Source organism: Rhineura floridana, chromosome 8 (assembly GCF_030035675.1).
Source record: "Rhineura floridana isolate rRhiFlo1 chromosome 8, rRhiFlo1.hap2, whole genome shotgun sequence".
NCBI classification, from domain to species: Eukaryota; Metazoa; Chordata; class Lepidosauria; order Squamata; family Rhineuridae; genus Rhineura; species Rhineura floridana.
In genome coordinates this window covers 48,827,467-48,839,211 of record NC_084487.1, presented here as the reverse complement: position 1 = coordinate 48,839,211, position 11,745 = coordinate 48,827,467, and the positions used below count along the sequence as shown (strand labels likewise).

Below are 11,745 nucleotides of genomic sequence, written 5' to 3'. Positions count from 1 at the left end.
ACATGTAATCCAGAATATACCATTTAACCATCTCCTAGATGGAGCTATGTCTGTTTTGCCTGATGGATGTTTTGATAGGTCTGCCTATGCTCATTTATCTATCTCTTAAGAGAGGGAAAGCATCTATGGAAGCCTTGAGCCACAGACCTTTCAAGAGGCGCTGTTACAGATCTAAAGGTTTCCACATGTGTATTAAACTGCAAATGCAATTAAGCCCACGCCACAGGTACAATTTTGTAAATGTGTTCAGCTACTTCTGTACTACATATGGGAGCATATTAGGAAGCTGTATTGAACCGTCCTCCAGAAGAGAAAATTACAGCAGGACGTTGCTGGCGTGCGTTTTACTTTGCACACAATGTCGATTTAGAAACTAAGGCTGCAATCCTGTACACACTTACTTGGGAGTAAGCCCCATTCAGCGTAGTGGTACTTGATTCCGAGTAAGCATGCATGGGAACTGGAAGGACGCTGCTAAATTGAAAGCCAAACATCGGAAACGTTTTTTTCCCCCACGGAATCCTGATCTTGTCCCCCGGGAGCTACGAGCCTGCCTCCACCCCGCCCCTCTGGTTCCCTGAAGAACTACCGCTCCCAGAAACCTTTACGATATAAACTCGTTGGACGACGCAACTTCCTCCTAGTCAGTCAAGATGGCGGATTCCAAGAGGACGCGTGTGAAAGATCGGGAGGCTGTCGCCCCTCTAGGCTATGCGGGTGGGCAAACGAGGAGGCGGGGGGCGTCAGCACAGTAATTCCTCCGGTATTGGGGGAAGACAGTCGGGGGGTGGGGGAGATTTGTTAGATGCCACGAGATTCTTTGTGGGCTCTGTAGGGTGGCCCTTCCGGTTTCCTAGGCTCGCTCTGTTTCCCTATGGCTTCTGCAGTAGTTGCCGCTTTGCCTTCTATAAGGTGACAAGAACCCTATAGAAAGTCATTCTCTCCGCAAGTCAGACATTTCTATAAGGTTCATATCACTGAGGCACGAATCTCGATGAGATGGTAAGCGTAGAATTATATAAATATTTCCGGTTTTATGTTTTCTTCCTCGAGGTGACAGTGGGAGCTCTGCATGAAAATCAGTGGAGAAATTCAATTTTAATTGTCTGGCTGGGCAACGGGTTCTCTCCTCACGCCCCCTCAACAAGCATTAAACCAAGAGTGCTTGCTCCTTTTAACTCGGCTCTTACTTCGTATGTTTATGTATAGTTTTTGAACATTTTAAAGCACAACTCGTCTGCATGCAAGTCGGTGAAGTAGGAGGCCTTTCGTGCAACTGAGTCCTGGATTTGATCTGGCGTAGGGACAGAAGCGGAAATCTAAATAAGTTTACTGCAAAATTAGTAGTGTTTCGTATGCTGGATTTTTGCCTGGGCATAAAAACCATTCTCTGCCCTGCTGTGTGAACAGTGGAGTATATTGCTGGGGCATCTTAATCAAGGCTTTTTCAGCACAATCCCCTAACCTGCAGTGGATTATATTGTAGGGTTGCTGTAAACCACACTCTCAGCTTCACCCCAGCACTTCAATATTCAGAGTAAACTAGATTGTAGAGCTGTCATTAGCCCCTCTCCAGCCACCCTTCCCTCTAACCTGTAGTATGGCGATAATGGACTGTTTTTTGTTAATGTTGAAAAGCTTTTTTAAAAAGTTAAATGTTTCGCTCAAATGAGACCAGAGTTAGAAAAGACATTATTTTCTGTCCTGCCATCTTTTGTTTGTTATGGCTAGTGCCTAGTCCAAATTTTGGATTTCTCCATTGATTTCCATGGGCAGCTCTCACTGGTTTCTTAGTGGGATGCTGGAAATTGTCTCAATATACTATGAGATGGCCAAGCCCCTCTCTGATCTCTGTGTGATGATAAATCTGCTTCTGGGCTAAACCAACTCAGAGTACAAGGAAGCCGCATGCAGAGGAGCAGCACCCCACAGTATGGAATCCTCTTGCTTATCAGCTGATAAGTGGGAGGATTCATCTTTTTGGTGCTTGTTTGCGGGTGGCTTCCCTGCATGCAGAGAAGTTGCTCACAAAGGAGCAGCAACTGGCAACATGCAGAACGGAATCATCCTGCTTGCCAACTGGTAAGCAGAATGATTCCTTCCTGCACGGTGCTGGTTGCACCCGCCTGCTCTTAGTCAGGGGAGAAGGAGACATACTGTCTCCTTCCCACCCCCCCTCGGGACCATATTTTAATTTAAAAAAACTTAGCTCTGCCCTCAAATACCTTTGAAGATGGATCTGGGGCAGTGATCCCCTCTTTGAGACAAGGCCGATTGGCCCTCCCTGGGGGCCACACAACAGATAGGGAGGGCTGTCTACACCCCTACTTATCGGCATGTCAATAAACTTATATTTGTGAAAAGTCATTGGTTAATATGATTGATTTCTGTAGGCTGGTTTTTTTTTAGGTGTGTCAAAGTATTCTCTGGGCTATGGTACTTGCTGAAGTTATTTGTTCACACAATGTTCCTTTTTCCTTTTAGTTATTCCAGTTAAGTTCTCTGAAGAGCATCAGTCACCTCACTACCTCTATGTGAAGGAACACAAAGTCAGAGAGGACACAGATCTTAAGAGGCCTCAGAACCGTACACTTTTTGTCTTGAATGTCCCCCCATATTGTACAGAGGTGAGTTTATTTAGGGAAGGGGTTTAAACGAGGGCCCTTGTACACTTTGAACAGCAGAAAAGGTAACACACATTGATATTTAATCAGGAGAGCTCCAAAGAGAAGGTAGTGTTATAAGGAAAGAGAGAAGAGAGTGTTGAGTCTGTGTGTTCTGGTTGGAAAAGATAATTAAGAATTACATTCTGGCTATTTTTAAAAAGCATATCTCTAAAATAGTAGACATACAGCTCATAAGTTGTGGGACGTTGATAACTGGCTACTGGATTGCTTTTGATTTTCTTTGTCATCCATCCAGTCAGTGAACCTCAGTATCAATGCAACTAATTACCCCAGTTGTTGGGAATATTCAAAATATAGCCCATGTGAGTATCTCGCTAGGAGATTGTAGATATTGACCTGCAACTGATTCTTAGGACTAGATGACTGACTGGGTTGCATATGAAGAAGCTGCCTCACATCGAATCAGTCAATTTGGTTTACCTCCATCAGAATTGTCTGCACTTACTGGCAGTGGCTCTCCAGGTTTCTGACAGGTGACATTGGAGATGCCAGGGGATTGAACCCGAGAGCTTCGTCAGACAAAACAAATACTCTGCTACTGAGCTCCAGCCCTTCCCCTCAAGTTTGTTTCTATGAGAACTGTAAGAACTGAAAGTGTTAGTAGTTCCAAGTTAGTGTAGCATGATGGATAAGCTTTGAACCTGGCAGTCTCTTTTTCAGATCTCACCATCATTACAAGCTCATTAAGCACCCTTAAAGCCACAATGTCTCAAATGGCAGTCATTCCCCTCACCCATTTGAAATACAGATTTTTATTTTAAAAAATGAGACACTTGTTCAGCACTCTAAAGCAGCGATGGGAAACCTGTGGCCTTCCAAATATTGTTGGACTCCAACTCCATTTGCTCCATCTGGCATGGCCAAAGGTGTGGGATGATGGTAGTTGTAGTCCAACAACATCTGGAAGCCCACAGATTCCCAACCCCCGCTTAAGTATTATAGTGATGAAAATTATTAATTCTTTCAGAAAGGTTCTTTTATCTAATTGAGACAAAGAGCAAGTTGTAAGAGGAAGACCTGAAACATTTCTCACGCCATATTTATGAAATAGAGGCATCATCTTCCTCACCCTTCACCCACTCTGCAAAACTTTCCACAGTATTTCCTTTATTGCTGTGAAATATTCATGCTGCCTAGTGAAATGCTAGGAAACTCCTGCTGGATGATTCAGGAACATAGACCTGTACTCTGTCCATGGCCAGCCAACTTGTTTAATCAATGCAGACATTAGATCAAGAGTGCCAGTAACTGAAAAACTAGCCATTGCTGTGTCAGATGTGAGATCAGTTGTTTTTTTCTGTTGTATATCTGCACATATTCACTCTTTACTATATATAAATGCATTGGTGATATCTACAATACGTAAAGATTTTGGTTGAGGATGTAGGCTTAGAGAAGATGCATTATGCTTTGATATTGGAGAGTATACCAAAACTTTTCAGCACCAAGTCAAGACATTTTTTAGTTGTCCAGGCATTTTAAATTGGTTTTACTTCCACTGCTTCTGTCTGCTTTATACTTTTTATAGTTTTGTTGACTCTCAGTTTTACTGTAATGAAGGATGCCTGTATGATGTTGATATATTGCTCTTGAACACCGCCTTGCAGTCCATCTGAGTGAAGGGTGTTGTAACAGAAGAGGGAGCAGAAGAATTATTGACAGCAGAGCATGATGGAATGTTGGGTGGAGTTAGAGTGACAGGTGAAGAATGTATCTTGAGAATGACAGGTGAAGAGAGGGATGAGAAGCTGAGAAGATTGTGAAGGGACATGAAAGGAGGGAGAGAAAGAAAGTATACGTAAAAGAGTTAGGAATGTTATGAACAGGAGAGATAGGTTAGGATATTACAACTTGTGCGATTATTGTTTACTTATTTTACTTATTCTGGATATTAAATTCTCTAAATAAATATATGACAGTTTTAACTACCTGTGTTTGGGTCTGGGTGGCTTTTAAGGTTAGTGTCTCTCACCCCACATGTCTTGTTTGGATATATTCAAGTAAACATGTAGAGCAGGCCTAAGGAACCCTTTGGCTCTCCAGGTGATGTTGGACTACATAAGAACATAAGAACATAAGAAGAGCCTGCTGGATCAGGCCAGTGGCCCATCTAGTCCAGCATCCTGTTCTCACAGTGGCCAACCAGGTGCCTGGGGGAAGCCCGCAAGCAGGACCCGAGTGCAAGGACACTCTCCCCTCCTGAGGCTTCCGGCAACTGGTTTTCAGAAGCATGCTGCCTCTGACTAGGGTGGCAGAGCACAGCCATCATGGCTAGTAGCCATTGATAGCCCTGTCCTCCATGAATTTGTCTAATCTTCTTTTAAAACCATCCAAGCTGGTGGCCATTACTGCATCTTGTGGGAGCAAATTCCATAGTTTAACTATGCGCTGAGTAAAGAAGTACTTCCTTTTGTCTGTCCTGAATCTTCCAACATTCAGCTTCTTTGAATGTCCACGAGTTCTAGTATTATGAGAGAGGGAGAAGAACTTTTCTCTATCCACTTTCTCAATGCCATGCATAATTTTATACACTTCTATCATGTCTCCTCTGACCCGCCTTTTCTCTAAACTAAAAAGCCCCAAATGCTGCAACCTTTCCTCGTAAGGGAGTCGCTCCATCCCCTTGATCATTCTGGTTGCCCTCTTCTGAACCTTTTCCAACTCTATAATATCCTTTTTGAGATGAGGCGACCAGAACTGTACACAGTATTCGAAATGCGGCCGCACCATAGATTTATACAACGGCATTATGATATCGGCTGTTTTATTTTCAATACCTTTCCTAATGATTGCTAGCATGGAATTTGCCTTTTTCACAGCTGCCGCACACTGGGTCGACATTTTCATCGTGCTGTCCACTACAACCCCGAGGTCTTTCTCCTGGTCGGTCACCGCCAGTTCAGACCCCATGAGCGTATATGTGAAATTCAGATTTTTTGCTCCAATATGCATAATTTTACACTTGTTTATATTGAATTGCATTTGCCATTTTTCCGCCCATTCACTCAGTTTGGAGAGGTCTTTTTGGAGCTCTTCGCAATCCCTTTTTGTTTTAACAACCCTGAACAATTTAGTGTCGTCAGCAAACTTGGCCACTTCACTGCTCACTCCTAATTCTAGGTCATTAATGAACAAGTTGAAAAGTACAGGTCCCAATACCGATCCTTGAGGGACTCCACTTTCTACAGCCCTCCATTGGGAGAACTGTCCGTTTATTCCTACTCTCTGCTTTCTGCTTCTTAACCAATTCCTTATCCACAAGAGGACCTCTCCTCTTATTCCATGACTGCTAAGCTTCCTCAGAAGCCTTTGGTGAGGTACCTTGTCAAACGCTTTTTGAAAGTCTAAGTACACTATGTCCACTGGATCACCTCTATCTATATGCTTGTTGACACTCAAAGAATTCTAATAGGTTACTGAGACAGGACTTTCCCTTGCAGAAGCCATGCTGGCTCTGCTTCAGCAAGGCTTGTTCTTCTATGTGCTTAGTTAATCTAGCTTTAATAATACTTTCTACCAGTTTTCCAGGGACAGAAGTTAAGCTAACTGGCCTGTAATTTCCGGGATCCCCTCTGGATCCCTTTTTGAAGATTGGCGTTACATTTGCCACTTTCCAGTCCTCAGGCACGGAGGAGGACCCAAGGGACAAGTTACATATTTTAGTTAGCAGATCAGCAATTTCACATTTGAGTTCTTTGAGAACTCTCGGGTGGATGCCATCCGGGCCCGGTGATTTGTCAGTTTTTATATTGTCCATTAAGCTTTAACTTCCTCTCTCGTTACCACTATTTGTCTCAGTTCCTCAGAATCCCTTCCTGCAAATGTTAGTTCAGGTTCAAGGATCTGCCCTATATCTTCCACTGTGAAGACAGATGCAAAGAATTCATTTAGCTTCTCTGCAATCTCCTTATCGTTCTTTAGTACACCTTTGACTCCCTTATCATCCAAGGGTCCAATTGTCTCCCTAGATGGTCTCCTGCTTTGAATGTATTTATAGAATTTTTTGTTGTTGGTTTTTATGTTCTTAGCAATGTGCTCCTCAAATTCTTTTTTAGCATCCCTTATTGTCTTCTTGCATTTCTTTTGCCAGAGTTTGTGTTCTTTTTTATTTTCTTCATTCGGACAAGACTTCCATTTTCTGAAGGAAGACTTTTTGCCTATGGGAGTTGATGGGAGTTGGAGTCCAAAAACATCTGGAGCGCCAAAGGTTCTCTAGCCTTGATACAGGGAAAGAGCCCTGCTGCTCTCTATAACACAGTAGGTAGTGGCAGCTTGTGAGGATCATTAAGGGAAATCTGAACTCAGCTAGTCAGCTTGAGTGCCTTACCAAGTGACCAGTGCCTTGTAGGAGAGCCCTGGAATATAAATTATTTTTAAAAACATAAATAAATGTGAACCAAGATTGGTGGCCCTTCCTAGTTTCCTGTTTCTCAAATTTTCTTTGCTTTGACGAAATGCCTGAGTTGGAGAAGGTAGCATGACCAAGTTCTGAAAGGGAAGGGGCAGGGCAGTGGATGCTGCTGTGAGAGCATTAAAAGAAAATGGGGAACAGTTTTCAGTTGGAAAGGCAGCCAAGGATCGAATACAGGTAGCAGGGAAGCAACTAGCAGGTGAGGTTATTAGGCAAGGTAACAGGGATGATTTCAGCTTTCAGGAAATGGCCCTCATATAACCCTGAATTGTGCTGAATTTCATTTTGTTGCTTGAGGAATGTTTGTCAAGGCTGTTCTCCGGTTGCTGCGCTGTACAGTCTGTGGAGATGTGTGAAAAGCCAAGGCCGGGAGAAAAGACAGAAATGCCCAAGACGAAGTTCTTCAATACAGAGACATCTAGGGTACAAAAACTATTGTACAAGGGTGGAATTTTGAAGGGTGGGTGGGAAAAAGGTGAGATACTTGCATTTTGGGAGGAGATTGCTCTTAAAAAGGACCACAGCAAATGTTCCATGGCTATGTTACTGTTACAACCCCCTAAGCTTAGTTTCCCTGCAACTTAAGCAACTTTGCAGTTTGTCTGTGTATCAGGCAAAAAACTGCTACTTGCATAGCACAAAACTGCATTGTGGTGTTTGTGGCAGGAATAACCCTTTAATTGTGGGGTGGAGGAAGGAGAGCAGGCCATGTGTACAGCCTCCTGGGTTTGGATTCAGCTGTGGAAGCTGCTAATGGCCATCTGCTCTTTCCTTTTATCCTCCTGTTTAAAAGTCCAGCTGCATACATTGAGCTGAACACAGAGGTGAGCCATAGAGGCAGCATGCATGGCTGGTGCTCTCTCTTCATGTTGAGACAATCTGTAGAAGAGAGGGATCTGGCTTCCAAATGGGAAGGGAAAGATGATGATAATGGTGGTGAACACAGCAACCTGTAAATCGCTGTCCCATTCAGTGATTATTTCAGTGGCTGGCTAAGCAGCTCATTCTTTTGACAGCATGTGAGCAAAAACAGAATCTGCCCATATTAATGTGTTTCTTGCTTCATAGGGGTTCCAGGTTGCGTACATAGTGTTTAAGAGTCCTGCTGGGGTCCAGGCTGCCAAATGCTTATCAACACAAGAGCCTGTAGTGATATCTTCTAACAGACATCCTATACAAACTGGAATTCACAGTAAGTTAATACAGATGCTTAGAATTTCCCTCTGGCCTTCTGGTGTGCTGGGATTCAATATGTGGCTGCATCTCACACTGATGGAGAGGTTTTGTTTGAATGAGCATTAGGAAGACCAGGTTTCAACTCCCCATTCAGCCACAATGCTCACTTGCCAAGTCTCTCTCTCACGCACGCACGCACACCCCCACACATGATAGCATTTCAAACTCTACTCCAGCAGAGGAGCAGGGCAATGCTGCCTTTTACGCTTAAAGAGCAGGCAGAGGGCTTGATCTCTGATCACAGCACTGTGTTGCATAGCTCTAAATTCAGAGATAAAAGATCCCTTTGACTGTTCTTTAAAAAGGATCTTAAAGAGCAGGCTGAGTGATTTTATCTCCCAATCTCAGATCACTCTCTAAAGAGCAGGCAGAGGGCTTTATCTCCCAGTCACACTGCTGGATCACTTCCTGCATCTTGCAGGGCTAGATCTGTGCCATGGGTTAGCCACTCCTGTTTCATAGCATTGTCAAGGACTGTACACACTACAGAATAATTGCTAATTTTTTTATTTATTTCAGAATGGATTACCAGGTATGCAGCTTCAGTTGTGGATCCCACTGAGCTGAAGACGGAAGTGGACGCTTTCATGCAAGCCTACGACCAGAAAGTTGCAAAAGTATGGATTACTGGAGATTGCATTACCTGAATGTGCCTTGAATGTACCCTTGAGTGGTCCTTTGGATTCAGCATCACCTGTCTGGGTTGTACTTAACAATAAATGGGTAGAGAGCTGGTGTGATGTAGTAGTTAAGAGTACTCGACTAGGATCTGGGAGGCCAGAGTTTAAGTCCTCACTCAGCCACAAAGCTTACTGGGTAATCTTGGGCCTATCTCACTATCTCACCCTATCTGGCCTCACAGGGTGGTGGTTTGGATAAATTAGGGGGGACTCTGTATACCACTCTGAGCTCTTAGAAGGATGGCTGGGATATAAACATACATAAATTTTGGCATAGTTGGCTTGGCCAATGAATGTTTGGAGGATCACATTGTCCATATTTCCTGGTTGATAGCAGAATTCTGCTTTCTTCAACAAGCCCTGTCCACATGGCAGAAGAATTTGTGCCAGGACTCAAGGGTGGAAGGTCCCCCAGATTTGGGTGGAAGGTCCCCCAGATTATAAACAATGTGTCTGAGTTCAGGGGGCAGCAGTGAACTTAAAGCAACCCTTCCCTGACCAGGCTTGTGTGGCACTGCTTTCCTTTCCCTGCCTTCCTGTTTCTCCACTTGTTCTTTACATTGACGTAGGAAGAAGCCAAAGCTGAGAAGGAAGATGGTCTTCCAGATGAAGAAGGATGGGTGAAGGTGACACGGAAAGGTCGAAAGCCTGGACTCCCACGGACAGAGGCAGCCAACATGCGCGCGCTAGAGCGGGAGAAGCGCAAGAGAGCACACAAAGAGTTGCTCAACTTCTATGCTTGGCAGCATCGTGAGACCAAGAGGGAGCGTGAGTAATTTCCTCTTCATCTGCTCTTTCCCTTCTGTGGGATTTTGTGCAGGGGAAAGTTAGTTAATTTTAATGGGATATTCTGCATCAGTTTGAAGCTTGGGGAAATTGTAAACTACTACCGAAGAGCAGTAGCTACTGTCTGCTGAAACCCTCCTGTGTGGTTAGATAACCATGGGCTTTGTAGAAAGGAAGATTTTTTAGCTCCATTATTAAAAGGTGTAGAAAAAGGCAACCAAAATAATCAAAGGACTGGATCAGACTCCCCTGTGAACAAAGATTACAACATTTGGGGCTTTTTTAGTTTGAAAAAGGGAAGAAGCAAGAGGGAACAAGATACATAAAATTATGCGTGTTGTAAAAAGAGAAGTTTCTCTTCACTCTACTAGTACTGGAGTCCAGGGTCATTGAATGAAGTTAACTGGTGGGAGATTGACAAAGGGTGGACTTTTTTAAGTGCGGGGAGATGTATTCAGGAATTCTGAGGCAGTTAAAGCCTTTGAGAGCAAAAGACTAGGGTGCTCCTGGAATGGTAATTTCCAGGTGTGCAAAAAGAAAGGCGACTGCTTTACAAAAAGGGGGGGGTGGAGTTTTAGGTGGAGTTTAAAATACTTCTTGCAAAGGACAGCTGAAATTTCAGTGTTCTCCATAACCAAGTGATAGGTGATACAATGCTGGTTTGATGAGGGACTGAAGGAAGGCTGGGCATGAATGAGTTCAGAAGGTCCCATGCCAGTGTATCAAGGGTGTAGACATTCCCTTGTCCTTTTCAATAAAGGGTTTTGGTGGGAAATTTTCAAGTGCACTTTGTCTTGAGTTGCTTGACTCTTGCTAATTCACCTTTCCAGACAAAATGTACCCTTTTCAGCCCAAGATGTGTGTGACCAGACACATAAAATGGTGGCAGGATAGTGCTCTCTGGCAAAGAGTTCCTCTAAATTCAACTGTTGTCTTAAATGGCTGTACAAAATAGGGAATAGGAATGGTGAGAATTTTCATGAACTGTAACTATTTAATTTTGGTATTAAATACTCTGCAGATGTTTACCCTTGAGATTTAGAGGAGAACCTTTCCATTTCTCCTGCTGCTCACCTGGTGCCACAGCAGTGACTAATCTGGGGCTTATACAAGCATTCTGCAACTCACCCATCCCATCCCAATAGACTATTCATTTGCTCAGTCTTAGGCTCCAATCCAATACATATCTGCTCAGAAGTAAGCTGCATTGGGTTCAATGGAATTTACTCCCAGGTAAGTATGTATTGGATTGTAGCTTAGTCAAATATGTCCTTGCCTGATGGTGGTTAGCCTAAGCTTCATCTAAAGTCTCAATGCAAGGGCAGCACAGAGTTTGAATCCCCCAGGACCGTTTCACAACATACTGAGTAGTAAATAGTCACAGGCCTGAAATCATATGCTGGGGTGGAGTGTTTTTTAAGTGCAAGCCTTATAGGTTTTCATTCACTTCCCACTTCCCTGTCTCTCCTTTGTGTGTCTTTCAGACATAGCCCAACTGAGGAAGAAGTTTGAGGAGGACAAGCAAAAAATTGCTGTCATGAGGGCGCAGCGGAAGTTTCGGCCTTACTGAGTTGCAGATCTACAGCTGTTCCCAAAATGTCACAACTGGGAGAGTTTTTCGTGGGGCTTCTCGGAAGCCTGTTCTGATCCCTTCTCTGTTCCCCTGTAGTATCTCCTGGAGTGTGATGAATGAAGCAGGCGGATGTAGGGGTTTAGAAGTGAAACAATCCTGTTTGCTCAGATTGTGTAATGCTGGCAGTTCACAAGCAGCCATCCCCAATGGCTGACTGCTCTATGGACCATGCATAATATTAATTTCATCCAATGATTGAGTTCTGAGGTTGTTTCCCAGTTGGAGCAGACATGTGCCTTCAGATGTAAATAAATTTTTCTATTTGCTCTATACAGCAGATTTCTTCTTGTCTCCACCATCACTGATACACGC

General features: G+C 43.7%; 1 protein-coding gene across 4 annotated transcripts; it reads left to right on the top strand.

Moving 5' to 3' along the window:
- Positions 1 to 616: 616 nt before the first annotated feature.
- RRP7A (ribosomal RNA processing 7 homolog A) lies at positions 617 to 11,703 on the top strand. 4 transcript variants are annotated; one of them, XM_061639344.1, is made up of 7 exons: positions 617 to 717; positions 2,485 to 2,627; positions 7,396 to 7,521; positions 8,167 to 8,290; positions 8,854 to 8,951; positions 9,584 to 9,782; positions 11,285 to 11,703. In XM_061639344.1, the coding sequence occupies exons 1-7, from the start codon at positions 654 to 656 to the stop codon at positions 11,368 to 11,370; spliced, it is 840 nt and encodes a 279-aa protein (XP_061495328.1). In that variant the 5' UTR covers positions 617 to 653; the 3' UTR covers positions 11,371 to 11,703. The 4 variants fall into 4 exon arrangements, with proteins under 4 accessions (XP_061495328.1, XP_061495327.1, XP_061495330.1 ...); XM_061639343.1 differs by having other exon boundaries at positions 7,390 to 7,521; XM_061639345.1 differs by having other exon boundaries at positions 675 to 763; positions 7,390 to 7,521.
- The last annotated feature ends 42 nt before the right edge of the window (positions 11,704 to 11,745 follow it).

Coding starts and splice junctions, on each gene's coding strand:
- RRP7A (XM_061639343.1), top strand. CDS start 654: ATGGCGGATTCCAAGAGGACGCGTGTGAAAGATCGGGAGGCTGTCGCC. Junction 2,628..7,389: donor TCCCCCCATATTGTACAGAG/GTGAGTTTATTT, acceptor TTCATTTTGTTG/CTTGAGGAATGTTTGTCAAG. Junction 7,522..8,166: donor TCAATACAGAGACATCTAGG/GTACAAAAACTA, acceptor CTTGCTTCATAG/GGGTTCCAGGTTGCGTACAT.